The sequence below is a fragment of the Antedon mediterranea genome, chromosome 10 (assembly GCF_964355755.1).
Source record: "Antedon mediterranea chromosome 10, ecAntMedi1.1, whole genome shotgun sequence".
Taxonomy (NCBI): domain Eukaryota; kingdom Metazoa; phylum Echinodermata; class Crinoidea; order Comatulida; family Antedonidae; genus Antedon; species Antedon mediterranea.
The window spans coordinates 17,489,362-17,510,115 of NC_092679.1; the positions used below are offsets into that span (position 1 = coordinate 17,489,362).

Consider the following 20,754-nt stretch of genomic DNA (forward strand, 5'->3'; position numbering starts at 1 on the left):
TTGTTTATAATTGTATATTGTGACTAATAAAGTAAAGCAATACCAATCTGAATCTCCCCAGCCTCACCTCAATTATTATTAGATACAAAATGTTTTTTCTTTATAATAGTTTATGGTGTAAAAAACATTCGATATACCACAATTTGAAAATTAGCAATTATGACTATTAAGAATGTTTTAAATAGTTTAATTCCCAACAATGGATCGATAGAAGCTATCCCTCCCATATTTGGTAATATTATTAACCATTGGAAGTTAGGTTTCTGTTTCTTCATGTTTTAATCCACTTCATTGTAATATCATCTGTTTTTCATTTCAACTGAATTAACATGTTTATTAAAACTTTAAAATCAGAGAATATTATATCTAGGCCTATAGGCCTAGTTAAAGATGTATTGTCCCCATTAAAAAAATGTTTTTGTTGAATACGCTATTTTCATGTCATGACAGTTATCCACTTTGTCGAAAAAACATTTATTTACATGAAAAAACTGTAATTTAAAGCTGAAAATATTCAAATTGTGGTTTTGGTTGAATTTAACCATTTATTTGTCATTTTATAACTAAAAACATTTTCCCCCGTTTTTTTTTTCTACGGAAGTGATTAACTTTATACCCTTACAATGTTTACACTGACTACTTAGCACCAACCAAGCATCCGATAATATAATATCATCCCGTCAAATTTAACTAATTTTAAATTTAATATATTTCAACAAGCGATACGTGATCGGTATTATAACACTGTTGGCTGCCTGTAGTAATCTTCATGTACCACCATAGACGGTTCTATTTCGTTGACATTTCTACATCCTAAAAAATAAATTGTATATGTTTCAAGTTTATTGTTTCACACAATACAATACAATATGAACAGAAACATAAATTAATAAATAAAATTGTGTGAGGAGGAGGACGCATTAAGCCAAGGCTTTAAGTTTGGTCCTCCAGATATATTTAAGTAAGTAATATATTTAATTATTCAATTTAAGTGAGAGAACAAAAAACACTTCTTTCTTTCAAATTCTTTCTGTCAAATTGACAAATAAAATTAAGCAAAAAGGCACAAAAAAGAGAAAAAAAAAACAGTCTTAAGGAAATTGTGAATTACTAATGTTCTAAATAGTTTGAAATAAGTGTTTGTATTTCGTTTTAAATGTATTTATGATGGTTATTGCTTTTAGATTGAGCGGTAAGTTGTTCCATATATACGGTCCATTGTAAATAAAAGATGTTCTTCTAAGTAATATGGTATGGTTTTCGTATATTAGATTTTTTGCAGTTGAAGATCTGGTGTTATTCTATTAAAGTCAGATTCAGTTAGTTAAATGCACTTACAGTTTTTTTTTACGGTTTATTTGTCCAACGTTGTATTAGTGTAGCATGTATTATTTATATATTTAGACGGAGCAAACTATCCACGTCTGTTCACTCACTTAGCATTGTCTCGTGTGTTAATGTGATATAATAGTTCTATTGTTATATAGTGAAGTTAAGTTAATTGTTAGACTGTTTTGTAATTGAATAAGATTACCCATTAAAGCCATCGTGTTCTCCACCTCAGCATTTAAAATTTCAAGCACTTGTTTGGCGCCTTCATATCCCTTAAAGATTAAATTTAAAGACTTAAAAGAAAGATAACTATGTTACATGTATTAAAACATGGCTTGCGATCCTCAGACGGCACCCCCGAAGTTTAATGTATTTTTTGGAAATAGTTCACGTTGTTTCCCATACCTTACACGTCAAGCCCCATATGATTGGTCTACCAATAAAAACAGCTGTCGCTCCACGGGCCAATGCCTTGAAAACATCAGTTCCATGTCTGACACCACCATCCATGTAAACCTCAACACCAGAACCTGCAACAGCAGCAACAACCTCTGGTAGGGCATCAATCTAGAAAAGTAAAATGTTGGCGCACTTTAGGATGAAGAGATGTAATATAATATTTATGACAGGGAATGACGCGTCTGATTTTTGTTGTTGTTGCATACATACAGTTGCTGGCAGATAATCCAGTTGTCGTCCGCCGTGATTGGATACCAATATGGCATCAGCTCCATATTCAACTGCAATTTTTGCTTGGTCACCTACAAAGTTAATAATAATGAGACATGACATAAGCAAACCACGTAGAGACTAGTGAGGTTATAATTAATTTAATAATGTAAGTTCGTGGGTAAAAAAGAGGCAAAAGTTAATTTTTTTAAATTTATTTATTAAATTTTCTGCCATATACAATACAAAGAAGACAAAACAAATACAAAAGGCAAGGAAAGACCAAACAGGTGTTAAACACCTATGCTAGTTGGTCAACCCAGAACAGAGCACAGAAATAAACCCCAACAAAATATTACATTCTACAATTAAAGCATCTAGGCCTACAAGAAAGCGACTACTCACATTTTCAATATCAAAATTATTAAAAAAATAAATATTGAGATAATTTATAATTTGGTTAATAAGTTCGAGGCATATTCCTGAAAGTGTTTACTGAAAGTCTTGTTCGTTGAAAATAGTATGAGAAACATCGAACAATGCTCGCCTGCCATGCGCATGTAATGACTGTCCCCACAATCATAATGGCGACACTCTCCCCATATTTCGAGACATCAAGTGAACGCTTAAAATGTAATTGAGAGGTCTTCCCTGCTATCTGTTACATTTATTGTATTGTTGAAAAAGATGTGAATTTTATTAATAAAATAAACAAATAATAATAACTCAATTAAAAAAAATTCTCACCAGTAATTATTCCTTTAAGAACCAATGGTAATTTTGTGAAAGATTTCAGCCATTTGACATCTTGCCAAGTTGCTGAGTTGTCAATATTGGTACTGCTTATATTAACTGGCCTGAAAATAATATATCCACATACTTGAAAAGAAGTTTATGACATTTGAGATTGGGTTCTTTTTGAGATTCTTTTGCAATCTCAAGAGGGAGGCGAGGGATTCTTTTCGAAATGATTGTGTTAAACGTTCAACCTGAATGGTTTTTTTTCTTAAAGATGTATTGTACCTTGAAACACAACAAATGTCGAATTAATTCGAGCCAAAAACAACCCATTTACGTATTAACAAGTAAATTAATATGATTACATTTCATCTGGAAAATCGTCACGAGCGAATTGAAATTAAACAAAGATTTCAAACCATGAGTATGCATTATGCATGATGCTAATTAGGATTGTTTACCCGTCGCGGTTGAGAAGATGTTTTCACACAGATCGCGAGGAAGTTTTATCATTATGCATACAGAGTAGCCAAACAAGCGCGTTGCATTATGAGATATGTTTTGATCAAAAACTTTGACTGGAAGTCAAAGTTTTTTTTTTGAACAAAAAAACTTCTGTATCTCAGTTAAATTTTGTTTTTTTCGACAATTTTTTGGTGAAAGTTAATAACTATTATGATAATTGAATTGAACCCACTTTTTTTTCGAAATATTAAAAAAATATTTTTTTTTAATTAGTCAAAGGGACAATGCATCTTTAATTTTGAAATTACGTGACGAAAATTTGTGTACTACTAACTTTGCATGAGCCGTGAATAATGGTGTTTTGCCATCTTCCAAAGTTCTTTGTTTCTGTTTACAAACTGGTTGATCAATCGTTACAACTAACGCCGTGTATTTCGACTTTTCTGCCCGTTCAATGAGATTCTCCAGTTGTTTTCGAGGCTTATAGAACTGCACCTGCATCCATCGAACACCATGAGGTTTGACAGCGGCTACCTCTTCTATCGTACGTGTTGATACACAACTTAGCGTCATCGCAGACCCAATAGAAGCCGCAGCTACAAAACAAGTAAAGCTTGTTCTACGAATGGTGGAATAACACTGGACATGTTTTACCGCCATTACTTCTGTTAACGTTTGTTCAATGTTATTTTTGAAGGATGTATCGTACCTAATCCAGTAGAGTCTTAATATCTTAATATAAATTTTTTTTTTAATCTTAATTCGAAACAAACATAATCTGGAATTGAATTCATTTCCCTTTAAGTGTTGTTATTATTGGTCTTATGTTTATATGAACACATTAACATATGAGCCGGGTTTTTACGGGTATCATTATGTTTGATTACATACAGGGCGCGCCTTTTAGTAAAGAACATCTCGAGGAGTCTGAATGAAAATGATATCATACAATATTAAACAACAGTTAAACGAATAATTATAAAATAACTTAATTTATTAAAATATACTTACCTATAACTAAAAATGGAATAATCTCAAGCGCAAAATGGATAGAGGGCGGAACTACATAATATAAATCTATGGACAAAATGTCCTAAACTAAAATGGTACAAAGATCATTTTTTTTCCTGTGTAAACTTGTCTACACGGTTAAACGTCACGTTATCATCCCAAATTTTTAACAAAGCACTGGTTGATTTTCCTGAAAATCGATGACGTCTATCTATCTAAATTTTTTCGCGTAATTTTACGTATTGTACCGGTATCTCATCCAAGGTCGAGCTCGCATTTGGCAAACTTTTCTTGAGGGGCCGCACACGATAGGCTAGATCACTTTCCTGAATTTAATAATAAAGACTAAAAAAGGCAAAAAATAGCAATTTAACCGTAATTTTCTAAAGCGTGATTCCCACTAGCGACGTAACGCAACGCAACGACGTATTGACGCAAAGTGCTGTATTGCGTAATCACAAGTGGGAACCGACGACACAACAATACTGCTAACATTGCAGGTTTGATTTCACGCAGGCGGGGCAAACACAATTGTTGGAAGAGCATTTTCTTACGTTGCGTAGGCCGCATTGCGTCGGTAGTGGGAACCAATCGTGCATGGTGGGCATGTTTCGCGAGTTGTTACGTCACGTAACTACTCAACCTCCTCTGTAGTGTACCACCCCCATGGCCATATCTACAAATACCATGCCAGACCGCCAAATTAAAACAGTGTTTAGTCTTGGCAGCCGGCCAACCAAATTACTTAAACCTATCCTTTTCGTACATCACGGCTAGTTCAGTAGTGAGAAAAACGCCGTGGCAATTGATATCAATGCTTAGTACATTCGAGTTCGACTCCGCGAAATGTGTAAAAAAAAAATCAAAACTAGACCATAATTTAATCATAAAAGTAGGAAAAAAAATAACAAAGTTCCCACAACAAAATAGCAAAATATCAAAAACCATTGAAATAAAAAAAATGTAAATTAATAAAAATAAACACACACAAAACGGATCCACATATTACGGAAAATGTGTATAGGCCGTGTTTTTTCATTTTATTGATTATTGATCTAATTAACAAACAAAATATCAAATAATAGGCCTACACCCATGATGTTTCCGCGCACCGCATCATCTAATTTCGACTACCACCAAAATGTGTATTTTTGTGTGTTTATTATAAGTCCGTAAGCAGCTGTAGTTTTATTATTCCAATACTGCATATCTTATTTCTATGAATTACCAATTCACATTAATTGAAATATTTAGAACTCCTTATCCTGATTGACAGACTGCAACGTGTATGTCTCTCTCATGCACGTCGTAACTTTCTGATGCGCACCCTAGATTAATATTCACACGGCACCATTTTTCTTTAGCGTCTTTTATATTCGTCAAGTCCCATATCCAGTATTCATTTTTTAGCTTACTTTATAACTAAATCAATGACCGTAAATAATTTCAAATTTCATTTTTGACAATTTTGTCTTTTTTTGTAATAATTTGTCAGAGTACTTTTATCAGGGAAGAGTGTGCTTTTATACATACTCATCCCAAGTGAACTAGTATAACCACATATTACGGCAGAAATAACCTTGCGTAGCACGGATTACTCTTAGACTAAATTTGATTTTACCTCTAGCAGTTGCAACTTCACCTTCTTCAAAATGAGCCAGTCTGTGAACAGCCGTTGGCGCTAAACAAACTGGCCAAGAGATACGCTCACCCAATATGGTCGTGCTCAAATCTATATTGGATACATCCCGAAGAACCTTTGGTCGCAAACGATACCTGTACAAATGTAATACATTTTATATATGAATAGATATTATTTTTAGAAGAATGTTCTAAAAGCTCTGTCTTCACTATCAAACCTTCATTATCAAACTGGTTTGAAAAAAGTGTGATGTGCCCAAATATAGTGATATATATGACAGCATCGTGTCTATATATTATGGGCACATCACATTTTTTTGTCACATACAGTTTGATAGTGTAGTCAGAGCTTAATTATTCTCACATCGTACCAGGGATTCATTGAGTTTTTTTCCCGCCCATGAATTATTTTTGCTCTCCAGTCTACCATATCAACTTAACTACCTTACCTACTTTCTTTCCCATAATAAGCAAATTACTTCTGCCATACACACCTTTTAAACGCCTCTCTGTTTTCCTTCAATGTAAACTGTTCGTCACAGCCCTCTGCAAAATAGCTCCATGACGAACTTTGTAACCGTTTATTTGCAACTTTTCTGAAATCTTCTAAACAAACATAATCTTTTTTTTCGCGAATTGAATGCATTGTCCCTTTAAAATGGTGTTATTATTGGACTTACGTATGTCCATGAACCTATAGATGTGCTGTGGTTTTAACGGGTATCATTAATATGATAATGTTTGATTTTAGACATTATAGTAGGCCCGCCTACTAGTAAAGTACATAGTCGAGAAGTCTGAAAGAAAATTACATCATACAACTTAAGCAACAATTAAAAGAATAATTTTCATTTGTAAAAAAAGACAATTTATTAAATAATTTGATGAATAAAAATAGTATCACATTTCTTTCGGTACAAGTTTGTTTGAGCGATAATTTAAGAAAGAGCTTACCTATAACTAAAAATGGAATAATCTCAAGCGCAAAATGGAAAGAGGGCGGAAATACTGAAATAAATATATCGCGGAATATAAACTAAAACTAAACATGACGTTCAATAATGAGTTATGTCCATCCATGCATACAACATCTTGTGAACTCCTGATCGCCCCTCAGATACAATTAACAAATCGCAAAAGGTTACGTAATGGTTTCTAAATTAAAAAAACTTTATAGTTATTTTTTAGACCATTAGAACACATCATTTTTTGTAATATTTGTACACTTGAATGTAAAAGCATATAATATAATTATCCTAACTTCTCATTCATCGTCATAACCGTCGTCATCGTCATCGTCATGATCATCATCATCACCACTATCATCATCATAACCGTCGTCATCATCATCATCATCATCACCATCATCATCATCGTCATAAATCATCATCATCATCATCATTATCATCATCATCATCATCATCATCGTCGTCATAAATCATCATCATCATCACCATCATTATCATCATCATCGTTACAGGGAAACCCACGAGTTTTGTACGCGCGCGTCAACTTTGTGTCTGAGAATTATAATTCATAATATTCCGGTACTAAATAAAGGAATGTGAAACTAACTAGTGATCAACGTACTGTAGGCCAATCAACAAACACGTAATGCGGCATACATGTGATTATGGGTGTTTGTCGAAATCAACATGCAAATATGTACGTATGACCTTAATAATTACTGATGAATCGATGAGAATTTTACGCGTTTACACCTACATACAATCAAGCAATTAAAACAATAAATAAATTGTTTACACCCAAAACGCATGAATCAAAATATTCTGATAAATCTAACAACCGAATGACTGCATGTTTTTGTGTCGATAAGTTAGAATATTGTATTTAGATAAATCGTCTGCCTGCTTAATCTTTTAACCACCTGTGTTGTTCACGCCTCCAATGCTATGTTTGATCAAGAGGCGGAATACACAGACGACGACCACAGTGCTCTAAGCATGGCTAGTACGTTTACGTTCTTTTCAAAGTCTGTGGACAATTCCACTACTGACGCGCCGCCGAAAACCGAGCCGCCAAAAACAGATAATGACCACGTTGAGGATGACGACGAAGCGGGACCATTTCAAAAATTAGCCGCCAGGTTGTTTTCTAGGAGTAGAACTAAATCACAAGAGGAACCAGTTCCACCACCTCCCGTTCAAGATGAGCTCAGTGTCGACCGTGAATCCTCGGCTTATGATAGCTCACCCGAACCACCTGTGTTCGATAGCGATCAAATCGGGACGGACAAACCTGCAGGAATACTTTTAAATGGATTAGCTTCTAAATCAAAGAAAACTTCTACTATAAAGTGGAAAAATCCAGATGGCACAGGTATTTTATTTGTTGCTGTATTATGCCTCTTTTATCTATGATCTATTTTATTATTACGTTTCAGAGTCGGATACTTATTACTTATATGTCATATATTGATTTGATAAAAGTCCAGTCAAGTAGAATAATAATAGAATCGGGGCCCATATGGCATTTTGATTATCTTACGACAGGGATCAGACATATCTAATTTTAACTGCTTGTTTATAGTAATAATGTTTTTACATTATTATTGTAATATATGATTTAAGCCTTATATTATTAACAGAAAAAACTTAAATCAACTTTAAAGGTTTATTTGTGTTTCCTTATTATGACCCAACTAGGGCCGGCCTTTCGATAAATACAATGAGACTTAGTTTATTGGGCGTGTATAAAATTAAACAAACAATTTTTTAATAATAAAGAGCTTTTAAAAAGTACACTTCAGTAAAATGTCATATAATAACCAATTTTCATTTAAAAAAACCGGTCATTTTTGTTAACAACGCTCTGAAACTAAAATATATTACGATTTTTAAATAAATAATAAAATGCTAATTCCATCCGCTGCATCAAAAGGCTGGTAGAAATTAATTAGTAATATAAATTCCAATGCATTAATTACTATACAAGCGTCCATTGATTATTGACAAAGGGATCTGCTAATATAACAATAGACCTGTCTACCTAAATACAACTGTTCACACAGCGGATGCGTTTGCATATTTTGTGCATGATAATTATAATTGTTATGAAATCACGTTTTATGAATTACCATAATTCAATATTCACAATTTGTTTGTTCATTAAATCATGGAATAATAATTATCACATGGTCACCATCGTCAACATAATCCTCGTTGTCGGTTATCGTTGGATCATAACTTAATTATTATCCTCATCATTCATTCTCCTCCTTTCTCATCATCATCATCATCATCTGACAGACATACATCATTATCTGTTTTATTTCTTATTCTCATCATAATATTCATCATCATCATCTTCATCTAACCATCATTGCTACAACCATTAAAATAAAAACCAATGAGTTTCTAGAGATTGTACATCGATGATAAAATCAAAACGACGGAATTTTTATTATTATCTTCCAAGTCAAAGTATTTAGAGAGCGCGCCCTCGTTTTTTAATCCCGGATACACAGTTCGTACAGTCATCAAAAGTCGAGTTGATCCGTAGGTCCTCTTGTCCCGTTCCGTAGTGTATTTTTCACACGAGTGAAAAAATCAAAATCATGGAGGCCAACGTAGAACAAGGACCTGCCGGTGATGTTGTTGAAAACACTCCTGGTGAAAAAATAGGTAAATATGTAATGTCAATCACTATGCTAGGTAGATATAATATCTGGCATCTGTACACGTGTGATGGTAATTGAATAGAATAGCATAAAAGGCTTTTTCTGCTTGAATTGGCGCGGTCCTTCCTAGGCCCCAACCTGTTCCATCGATCTGTTGTGGATAAAAAAGCCCGGGATTTACCAACTTTGGGGTGCGTCAGGTAGTTTCATTGATGGAAGTTTAGTAACACGTTTGCGGCACATAGTAGCCTAGATCTTTAAATGGATAGCAATGTGTACTCTATTCACATTTTATTTTTTAATAAAGTATTTAGTCTTTTGATACTTCTATTGTTTTTTTGACTAGGAGGCCTATCATATACAAATTTAACATTTAACAATGATGTGATTTTTTATGATTTAATAAATAATATTAATAATATTATTAATAATGAAAAATGAATAAACAAAAACATACAGGGTAGGGGGGTACAGTATATATTTCATTTTCAATTGAAATAATAACTAGGTAGGCCTGCCCTAGCTAGTCTATTTCTAGCCAGATACAGCTAGGCATCTTCTCAAAAACCAAATGAAATCTCTCAATTATGTAAACATGGTTTTAATATTTTATTAATAAATTGTCTGTCCTGCAGAAAACTGTTTGTTTATTTATTCTCTTTGTGATTTTAAATCTTTTAAAATCTAAATAGTTAGCTTACCTGGATAAACCGACATAGGCCTTTTCCCCTTCGAGGGGAAAACATTTATAAGTAAGTTTAAATAGAACAAGTTACCCACCCCTCCATTGGTTTGTGTAATTTAATTTGAAAACGCCACACAAGATGCCACTTAAAATATTTGACTAATTTGTATTTTGCTAAACCATATTCACGTCGTCAGGTAACATTAAACAATTAATATAATAATAATAATGTATCTTACTTAAGGTGTTTACGCTTGACCTCAGATGTTTAGTTTGATTTAATCAATGTTATTACAGCTTGAAAGCAAATAAGGGTATTTTAATGATTTTGTGCTTTTTTTTCAATCTTTCAATTCATCTTCAATCCAGAATTATTTTTACACAGTATTGGATATATCTTGCTTTTTAAAAAAATGTAAGAAATTGTACTATTGACGACAAGATTGAAGGAGTATATGTATTCACAATGCGATGACAATCCCACTTCCATAATTTTCAACATAATTCATTTTGTAGATTTTTAAATTAATTATCTGTACAGTAGTGTGATTTATATAACCTTTCCCTAGATCCCCATTTTCCCCACTCCTCCCCTTTTCAACCTGACTCAATTTCGTATGACTCATAGTTGTATGAACTTCCAGTCATACAGTATGATGTTACACTGAATTAAAATTTATTTTAAATTAAGCTGTATTTAAAAAAAGCTTCACATTTAACTAATAAAATACATGCTAATTTTTTATATTTGTTAATATGCCTGTGATGTGTTGTTGTGATGCTGTACAGACATCCCGTCCATCCCCTTCCTGTTTCTTACTAAATGAGTTTCCTGGGTCTGACATAACCGTATCTCCTTCCAAATTCCTGCATAAATTTATAAATTTTATTTGAATCATCGGTTTCCAGTTCCTGTGATCGAGCCCATGACAGCTACAGTAATAAAATACAATCCAACTTTATAAGGAAAATGTTTAATTTGAATAGTATCAATATCAGCTGCTATTAGTAATTAGAATTGACTCTACTGTAGTATAGGTCATCTCAAACTGAAAAAGCTTGCAATTTCTATTCTATGAATGGTATCTATTTTCACGGTCTGCAAAAATATCGACCGGCCGCATGATTTCTGTTGAATATCAAAAGATTATAGAAGGTTAAGTTCAGTTATTAAGGGGTTAGCTGGAGATTTAGGTACAGTAGGAGCGACTGATTTCATTGGCTATAAGCAATGTAATCCCTTTCATTCACAACAGTATTCTACTGTACTGTATGTCTAGCCCGGATTCCTCCAAGAAAAATATTTGAAAGTCTCATATTTTTACCCTGTCAGACACAAGCAATCTCTAGAGTAACGCGATGAACATGTCGGCCTAACAAGCAATATCCTTTGCAATCATTGTCTTTCTATTAAGATGTACATAGATTCCTAACGATCCGGATGTAACCATAAAATTATATTAATTCAACATCCCCCTATGCTCTGCTCCATTATTCGATGCCAGACAGTTACTCATCAATGTAGCTGATTTACTTTATTGGCTGGGCTGTACTGTATGTTGTGCACTCAAGTTAAATAAATAAACATGGCTTTTTAGATGACACTTGTTAATATTTTGGTGTCTATTTCAATGTTTAAAGGTCATTTAGTTTACATGCTCAGTTATTTTCTATGGCAAGAAGGATCTATCTAGATTATAAAATCTTCACACTTAAATTTATGTAGATCACTTTGAAATTAAACAATGATGATGATATCACCATAACACATTCTTAACAAAAAATAAGAAGCTTGATGCATTATCTAGAATATAATAACCAAATTAATTTTAGATCTACAGTATTATGTTCCCACTTTCAAAAATGATTCTCATGAAAAAAATAAATACTCCACTATGCCCTAAACGTAATATCATCAGCAGCTCGTGAAAATTGTTGCCCCTTTTGTGAAAAAAAAAGAATCCAACCCTCCCCAATTGTGTTTTTATCGTTGCAGTTTCTTTACAGTTTCGAAATACTATTAAATAATTTCAAGTAGTATTGTATACAATATCCCTCGGAGCACTTGATCTATTTCATATCCTGATAATCTTCATTCAGTAGGTTGGTATCTTTAACAGGAAATAAGAGAGGTCATCAATAAACAGACTTGACATCTTTATGCCATGTATAAAATAGTATTGAAAAGGTCAGTTGTAATTATTTACGATTTGATCATAAAAAATTGAAAATGATAATGGTAACATAAGTAGTAATTTTTAATAAAGGTATTTTGTTTTTAACAAAACTACAGTACAGTATTCAATTCAATAAACTACATATAATTACAGTACAGTGCAATAGGCTTAGTGTTAAACTACAAATAGAAAATTAACAACAAATGTTAAATGTATTCACCCATATTTGATTTTAAGGCTTTTATCCCACCTTAGTTTTCAACTAATGTATAGCACATCCTCAAGATTTCTATAATTTCCTTCCTTTATGTTCAGTTTCATTGCACCCACCTATTAACTTAGAATTCATCCTAAGCATATTCTGCGCTTAAAATCTCTGGAAATTTACTCAAGTCATAGTACTTACTTTAAGTTGTAACCAAGAAGACAGTAGTAATAGTATACTGTAGTTTAATATTGGGTACTGTACATTTACTGTACAGTACCCAAGTCATAGTACTTACTTTAATTTGTAACCAAGAAGACAGTAGGTTAATAGTGTACTGTAGTTTAATATTGGGTACTGTACATTTAATATACAGTACTCAAGTCTCATAGACTGAGTACTTACTGACCCAGCAAAGACACTCTTTCATAGGTGTAACCCAATTTCTAAAACCCTCTGTGCTTTAGGTACAGACCCTCCTCAACCCTTGACTAAATTCAGCACTAATTAAAATGAATATGCACCGAAATGTGGCCTACAGTAGTAAGTTTACAAATAACTAGCCTAATAATAGTACAAAAATAATAATAAAAAAAATAAAATAGAATTTATGAATGAATAAGTGACATCAAATGTTCTGCCCGCGGCTCACTGTGGCACAATTTTGCATAATAATCGCTATATAACATTGTTTATTAGTTGGCAAGCATGCTGAATGTAGTCATTTTGTTGTCGCCATCAAAATAAATTAGATATTGGATTCACGTACAATCAGCTAAGTAGTATATTTTGTTGCCATATTGGAAGTTGGCTAGCATGATGGATACATGGACTGGTAAGACAATCTCTATATAATTCAGTATGATTATCATACTCGTGGATTAAATCTTTGTAATCTTATGTAGCAATACTATAAGTCTGTTTAGCTTGTGCCACTCTAGATTGAAAGTTCTGGTTATACTGTACAGCTAGTAGCCTAAATAATATTGAACAGTTCAAACAATTAATTTTACTGTACATGTGGCTGTGTACAGTATGTTTTTAAACATTTTGTTTGTGGGAATATAAGGAATAAAATGATATGGTATTTGAATGTAATCGGATGGTTAAATCGGCAGTTGATGATTTTTGCAACTTGCATAACCGTAATTAATTTAAAGTGCCAATGTTTAATGGCCTTTCCTCTTATTCAATATTAGCAAAAGTTGAAATAATGTGACCATAAGTTGTTAACATACTGGCACTGACAGTAGATTACTACAAAACGTATTATCTGTATCATTTCTGTATAAAAGAAATTGATATTACACCATTACTGTACATTACCTGGTGGCTATTAACAGTATAGTAGTAGTAGTAGTAGTAGTAACTTTCATACTCAGTACAGGTTTTACATAATAATATGCCATAATACCACTGCCTACTATTTACAGTAGTCCAGCCCTTTCTTTAGTTGTCTAGAAACTGTAATACCATGCATGCTAACTGTAATAATACTTGGCTAAGTATCTATAATATAAAGCTCAATCAGTCAAAGCAATTTGAGCATGCTAGCTTTTAGTGGATTGTAGTACAGTTTAGCATCAAGGCCACTGGGTGTATTCAGTGTTTTTTAACAGTGACTGATTGTCTTCAAATCTTCACCATTCATGAAATTATTTCACTCTTCTCTACCTACCTTTTGGGACAAGGACTAACAATTGGTTAGTCTATGGAATGCACATTTTCGGAATCACAAACATGATATAAAGAAAAAGTGAAAATATAAATTTAATAATATTAAACAGTAGTTACTGAAACTTTGAAAGGTACAATAGTGTTTTCTAGAAAACTAAACTTAAAACTACTGTAGGGTCCACATTTTACATTATTTTTAAAAAGAATATATTTAATTTTTCTACTATATTATCTTTATTTCTTATGTTTTTTTTGAATAATAAAATCTTTACTTAAATGGTTTAAATAACAATTTTGTATTTTTGGAATGCCATTTAATGATTATTATATGTCCAGTTCAGTTTCAATTTTTGCAGTACTGTAGCTTAAACCTTCCATGCTTTAAAACAGACATTCATTTAGCATAGACTGTTATGTATGGCGACAAACATTATTTAAAAAAAAAATTCATTTCTCTAGAGGCTAGTTAAATACTGTAATGTACAGATAATGCAATTAATCCAATAACATGGAATTTCTAACAAAACAGTAATCCTGTTTTGGAACAGAATTTTAAGCGATTTCTAAACATTTTGTTGCAAAATATTAAATGTTAGTTGATCATTAGCCTATTCAGTTTCCCTTTAGGATGTAGGCCAACTTCTCTTTTCCTGTATTGGTTATAACTCATAGAAAAAAAGGAAGTTAAACCTTTGAGTTGACTGCAACTATACAAGCTCTACACTTTAGCCAAATCAATAAGATTTTTAAGGTATAAGAACTGGGGATGATCATACCTATGCAAATGTCGCGTTATAATCAACAAAATATACTATTATTATATTCAATGTTTGCTCATGATTGTGCTAACTATTCACACTTTTTGGCCCCATGTGTTTTGCATTTGACCCCATGTGTGCTCCATTTGACCTTGTGAATATCACTAGGGATATTCAAATAGGGTACAGGATAGAAAACTGGGGAATTAGATAATGAGTATGATGGTAGCCTTGTATTCTTTATTTGTACAACACACCACAATACATAATGCCATTGGGGCCAGCTAAATATCTACTACTGTACATACAGTAGGGCCTACACAGTAACGTTCAGCCGTTTTATCCCAAGAAACTAAAAAACTGATGCAAACTAAATCTTTATTGATATTGATGGCCTATTCTTGACTATATTTGCGAATTAAAACCTAGACTGATACTGTAGCTAATATAATACCACCACAATATTATACGAACTTTTATTTTAATTGTACATACAACACTATCGCATGCCATTTAGTTCCTGATAACATTCAATGTCGGTTTAGGTATGACAATAGATTGTTTTTCCCATTGAATCACATTGTAAATGTACAACTTTTAAAGTCTACTGGCCTTCAAATGTAAAGTTTGTATTAAATCTAAAAGGATATCGTCATTACATTTTAAAAACAATTTCCGAATGCCTGGTTGCAGTTAGGCCCACTGTATTACTACAGTACAGTAGTCTAATATAGTTTAAATACTAGAGATAAAACATATTACACTACGGTATTTAAAAAATCGGTAATTTATAGTAATAAAAGATATTCTTCTTCCACCAAGAAATCACTACCTATCCCTTAATATTAAAACATTGGTGAACGTGAAGCACATACTGTACAGTACTATTACATACAGTAATACTGTAATAACTAGACATGTAACTCGTCACTTTGACGAGTTTGGTTATCCGCCGCGCAAGTGGTGCAACATTAACATTAAGGGGATAGGTTGAGGACAAAAGGAAGTGTTCACGTTGGCATTATGACCTGAACTGAAGAATATGATATGTTGTTATTGCTGAATTTTATTATTTAAATTCATATATAGTATACACAGTATAATCTGTATCCATATCACATACAGTGACATACATAGAATAGGCGAAATTACGGGACCCGTTATTTATTGCAATTTTTAACATGTTGACGGTTTTAAAATGAAACGCGAAGGTAGCAATTCCGAAAGGAAATTATCTCAGCAACAACGTATTAGCGTGTAGAAGAAATTTGAATACGTGAAATATTGATGCGCGCTCGTTTAAATGTAATGAATTATGACGCAAAAGATGAAAATACGACCTTTTTTATTTTACTGGCCATATGATGACGTCACAACATCCGATTGGCAACATTTTTACATAATTTTGTATCTACAATCCAATAGCTTCCAGAAAAAGTTTTAATCGTGATTATCACATTTTATTCTTACGAGCTATAACAGATTAAAATTTACTGTAAAGATGAAATTAATGCCACACGTGATTTAAATTTTTAGGCATGATGACGTCAAAAAAATTAAAATATTTTTAACTCATGCGAAAGATACTTGATTGACCTAGACAATATTAAAATCGGGGTGAAAATGGAAAACGGATAAGTGGAGATGCGCTCTATTCAATGTGATGAGCTATGACGAAAGATACAAAAATCCTAAATTTTATATTCGCGTGGCCATACGATGACGTCACAATGTCCGGTTAGCCATATTAGTACCTGATCCGACATCTACAACTCATCTACTTCTAGAATATGTCATCCACAAAAATTTGACCGTCTAGTTTAGAAAGTACGACTGTTTTAAAAAAGGCATATTTTAAACGAATTTTTTAACCTTTTCATAAAAAACGCGCGCAAATTGTCCAATTCGACGTGCTCGTATGACGTATCTTTAAGTCGAAATTGTTTAAAATTTTGTAAAATTACTAGAAAAGGCTGGAAAAACATAAATCACGCGAAAAAAATACGTTTTCAATGCTACGTGCGCACCGCACACGTAAAAATGTGCGCACGCGTGGGAATTTTTGACATGCTTAAACCGACATGAAACGCGTAGAAAGTTGATTAGAAATTAATTTTGCGCATTCTGAAATTTTAAATGCGCGTGCGCGCGTAACTTTGTGTAAAACACGGAATTTTTTTTCAACAGAAAGTTAGCGCATGATATAAATTAAACTTTTGCAAAGTTTCAAGTTGAAATGTTATTTGGTTGTCGAGCTATGTTAAATACGACAAAATCGTTAAATCGCGCGTAAGTCACGTTGCGCAATTGTAAACGTCATGAAAAACTTCGCTTGACGACGTTACGTAAATGTCAATATGTTAAGATAGTTACCGAAATGTTATGTTTGCGAGTTTTAGAGAAAAGCGTTACACAAAAATCATACAGAATGATTTCGTACAATCACAAGAGGTTATCCTGCAACTTCGTTGCGGATAACCAAATACAGTACTGTAAATATGATTTAATTTGGGCAATGCTTACAGTACTTCACTGTCTGGTATATATGATTGATGAGGAAGTTCCTTTATTTTTGAAAATAATTGACCTTACCACAAGATTTATTCATGAGAATTAAATTAATTGTGTATTTGTTTAATAAGTATAACTAAGAGATAATAATTGGTTGAACCATGGGTTATTATTGAATGGAAATCAATGACTTAATAGGAATGTAATGCATTTATGTACAGTCAGTACTGTGATTCATGTAATAAAATATTTCACTTAGCATTTTATGTGGTATTTTTTTGCATATTTTATACTGTATTTTGTACAGTGTCGGTTACTCTTAAAATGCGAATATTATGTATCAACAACAATCTTTAATTGAAACAAAATAATAAATTAAAGGTATACCATAAAAGTAATTAAACATGAACTAATTATGCACAGATTAAACTTATAAAGAACACAACAATTACTTACAGTATGTCATCGAAAATTATGTTCGATATCAATCATCAATCAATAAAGATTCTTTAAGACGTTTTTTTCCATGTTCTGTAAAGTACTATGGTAATAGTATATACAGTAAGTATGTTTTCCTATGATGTTCCTCAAGTGGTTTATAAATACAGGAGCAGAATGAACCCATATTACTTGGAGAACATAAGAACAAAATCACCGTAATAATAGGGCTTTGTTTTGGGAGTGGTTTTTTCTAGTGTATGATACTCAATGTATGTTGCCTTTTTTTTGGTTCATTTCTTTTGAACCATCTGTGCCTATTGATGTTGCTCCAAATATGTACATTACACCAAACGATATGGGTGACATCACAATATCATCTGCTCCACAACACTAACACAACTCCAATGCTGCAATTAAAGTGAAATTCTTGCTTATGGCCGACCTAACAAATACAACAAACTGGAAAATAATATCATAAATGATTTATCAATTAGAACTTTTCGTTTGTGAAGGATTTTTATATTTAATTGTGTTCTGATGTCTAAAGCATGTTTGGTAATAAGCAATATTTTGTTTATGAAAGATCGGAAGATTCAGATTTATTTGAGGTTGATTCTCTTGAAAATAATTCTCAACTGGAATCATTGGTATATGAAGGTATTGGTTTGGTTACTTTTTAGATAATTAATTACAATTAATTTTATTCAATTAATTGTTAGTTTCTCAGATTTACAGGTTATAAAAAATAATTTTTGATTATTGTTCCAATGGTCTAGCAAGAATCGCAATACAAACAATGTTTCCTACTCCAAATTCAGATTTATTAGTAATTATGGCTAATCATTTTTAAAAAAAATCATATCTCTTTTACTCATCTTCCTCCTCTCTATCTCATTTTTTGTGGTCTTTGTCAAATATTAATCTTTTTTGTTTGATTTTAATTCTTATTCCTCTCTAGATGATCTTTTGTACACCACAAATGACTATGGACTGGACCTCCATGAGCGTGTCGTTGAACTGGAGAAGAAGGTCAAAGAGCAAGGAGACGAGCTGATGTGTATGAGGACGGCAATGGCTGATGTTGTCCGTCGTTTAGGTGATGTTGAGAGCAAAAAAGATACAAGAAAAACTACATCTAGAGGTAGGTATAAGTAAATGGTGAAAACAGAGTACACCAAATTCTTCACATGGTATTGTATTGTATATGAACAGTGTCATGAGCAAATTCTGTAATACAGTGTCATATATCACGCGCCTGTATTATGTAGGTTAAGGTTATTATGACCTATGATACAGGCATCACATGTGATACATATGTGACAATGTATTACAGAATTTGCCTATGATACTGAACAAATAATTAAACATCCTATACATGGTGGTTACTGAGAATCGGCTTCTATCTCAGTATTTAGTATAGAAGTAGATCTTTACTGAAATTTTGTGGGAGGGGGATGAGAAGAAATTTATAATAAAATCAGCAATGGCTGATGTTATCCGTCGTCTAGGTGATGTTGAGAACAAAAAAGATACAAGAAAGGTTACATCTAGAGGTAGGTATTTAAAGTATAAAGGTAAAAATGGAGAACATTTATCTTTCTAATAATATCATCACACACCATCTTAAGATGTGTACAATAAAGTAGGCCGTTTCTATGTATATTATGCTATCCTTTTGGGAAAGGTGAGTGAAATGTTGGGGAAATCTACAGTCACTCAAAATGTAGTGTACTGTTTAATATCAAACTAACTACACTATCAAACTAGTTTGATAAAAAAAGTGTGATGTGCCCAAATATGGTAATTATATGACATCATCATGTCCATATGTGCACATCACATTTTTAGTTCACATAAAGTTTGATAGTGTAGACAGAGCTTAAAGCAGATACTATATTAATTTTAAAAGATGTCAGATTCATTAAATATCTTTTCATTGAGTTTGCATTGTGGATTCAAATTATTAATGCATTATTGTATATTTATTATATATTATATTAATCTAAACATTATCAATACTTTATAATTTAAAACATGATTGTATTGATTCTATTGTTTGTGGTTGTTTTTATGATTGTGATTCATTTTGTGAACTAACATTCAAATTTGCACAATAATATTATCGATATTTCTTTTTTCTAATGCAAACACTAATAATGAAGCTTTTATTTTACTAATATTGTTTTTTTGGGTGTTAAGCTCTGTCTACACTATCAATCTAGTTTGACAAAAAAAAGTGTGGTGTGCCCAAAAATGGTAGTAATATCCCCAAATATGGTAGTGATATGACGTCATCATTGTCCATATGGGCACATCACAATTGTTTGTCTTATAAAGTTTGATAGTGTAGACAGAGCTTTAGAAATGTACTGTGTCTGTCTGTCTCCTTGTTGTTTTATGCATAGAAATCATCGGTCTTCAGCATTATATCATAAATATTCAACAAGCTGTCCACTCATGCGTATCATCCATGGTACTGTATATTAATTATGAATGTTGTTTTGTAAATAATGTATTCGCGAAGCGGCCATTTCATGTTAAATATTGTGTCTTACATTCTGTGTTTGTGTTTCCTTTGTAAATTGTATTTCAAAGTCGGGTTTTACGTTGTAGTATTTTTCTGTGTGCGTACTGTAAATTAATACTGGCGTAGAATTTGAAAGTAATGTTGTAATATGCTCATAGTAATAGATATAGGGACCCTCTATCGTGGATGCCTACCCCAATGTCTATTACATAATACAGTTGTAATTTTGATAATATATTTACAACAAATTGCAATTGTACCACATTTAGCGTTTTCT

General features: G+C 32.4%; 2 protein-coding genes across 6 annotated transcripts in view; one reads left to right on the forward strand and one right to left on the reverse strand.

Moving 5' to 3' along the window:
* Positions 1 to 291: 291 nt before the first annotated feature.
* LOC140060276 (2-Hydroxyacid oxidase 1-like) lies at positions 292 to 6,553 on the reverse strand. 2 transcript variants are annotated; one of them, XM_072106418.1, is made up of 8 exons: positions 6,351 to 6,553; positions 5,837 to 5,991; positions 3,539 to 3,800; positions 2,749 to 2,858; positions 2,002 to 2,093; positions 1,738 to 1,899; positions 1,535 to 1,604; positions 292 to 813 (listed from the first exon to the last, which is right to left on the reverse strand). In XM_072106418.1, the coding sequence occupies exons 1-8, from the start codon at positions 6,500 to 6,502 to the stop codon at positions 737 to 739; spliced, it is 1,080 nt and encodes a 359-aa protein (XP_071962519.1). In that variant the 5' UTR covers positions 6,503 to 6,553; the 3' UTR covers positions 292 to 736. The 2 variants fall into 2 exon arrangements, with proteins under 2 accessions (XP_071962519.1, XP_071962520.1); XM_072106419.1 differs by lacking the exon at positions 1,535 to 1,604.
* Positions 6,554 to 9,362: 2,809 nt separating this feature from the next.
* Positions 9,363 to 20,754, forward strand: part of LOC140061010 (77 kDa echinoderm microtubule-associated protein-like) — a 42,705-nt gene continuing 31,313 nt past the window's right edge. For 3 of the 4 annotated variants that reach the window (XM_072107406.1, XM_072107409.1, XM_072107407.1), the window contains exons 1-2: positions 9,363 to 9,500; positions 18,909 to 19,091. In XM_072107406.1, the coding sequence (XP_071963507.1) occupies positions 9,434 to 9,500; positions 18,909 to 19,091 (250 nt within the window). In that variant the 5' untranslated portion in view covers positions 9,363 to 9,433. Of the gene's footprint in view, positions 9,501 to 13,322; positions 13,399 to 18,908; positions 19,092 to 20,754 lie in introns of those variants that run through there. The other variant, XM_072107408.1, reaches the window with a different exon arrangement.

Bases quoted from the DNA above. Each gene is read 5' to 3' on its own strand.
- LOC140060276 (XM_072106418.1), bottom strand. From the start codon at position 6,502: ATGCATTCAATTCGCGAAAAAAAAGATTATGTTTGTTTAGAAGATTTC. The intron at 1,900-2,001 runs GTATGTATGCAA...TTACTTTTCTAG, and splicing joins TGGATTATCTGCCAGCAACT to ATTGATGCCCTACCAGAGGT. The intron at 1,605-1,737 runs GTATGGGAAACA...TTAATCTTTAAG, and splicing joins TATGGGGCTTGACGTGTAAG to GGATATGAAGGCGCCAAACA.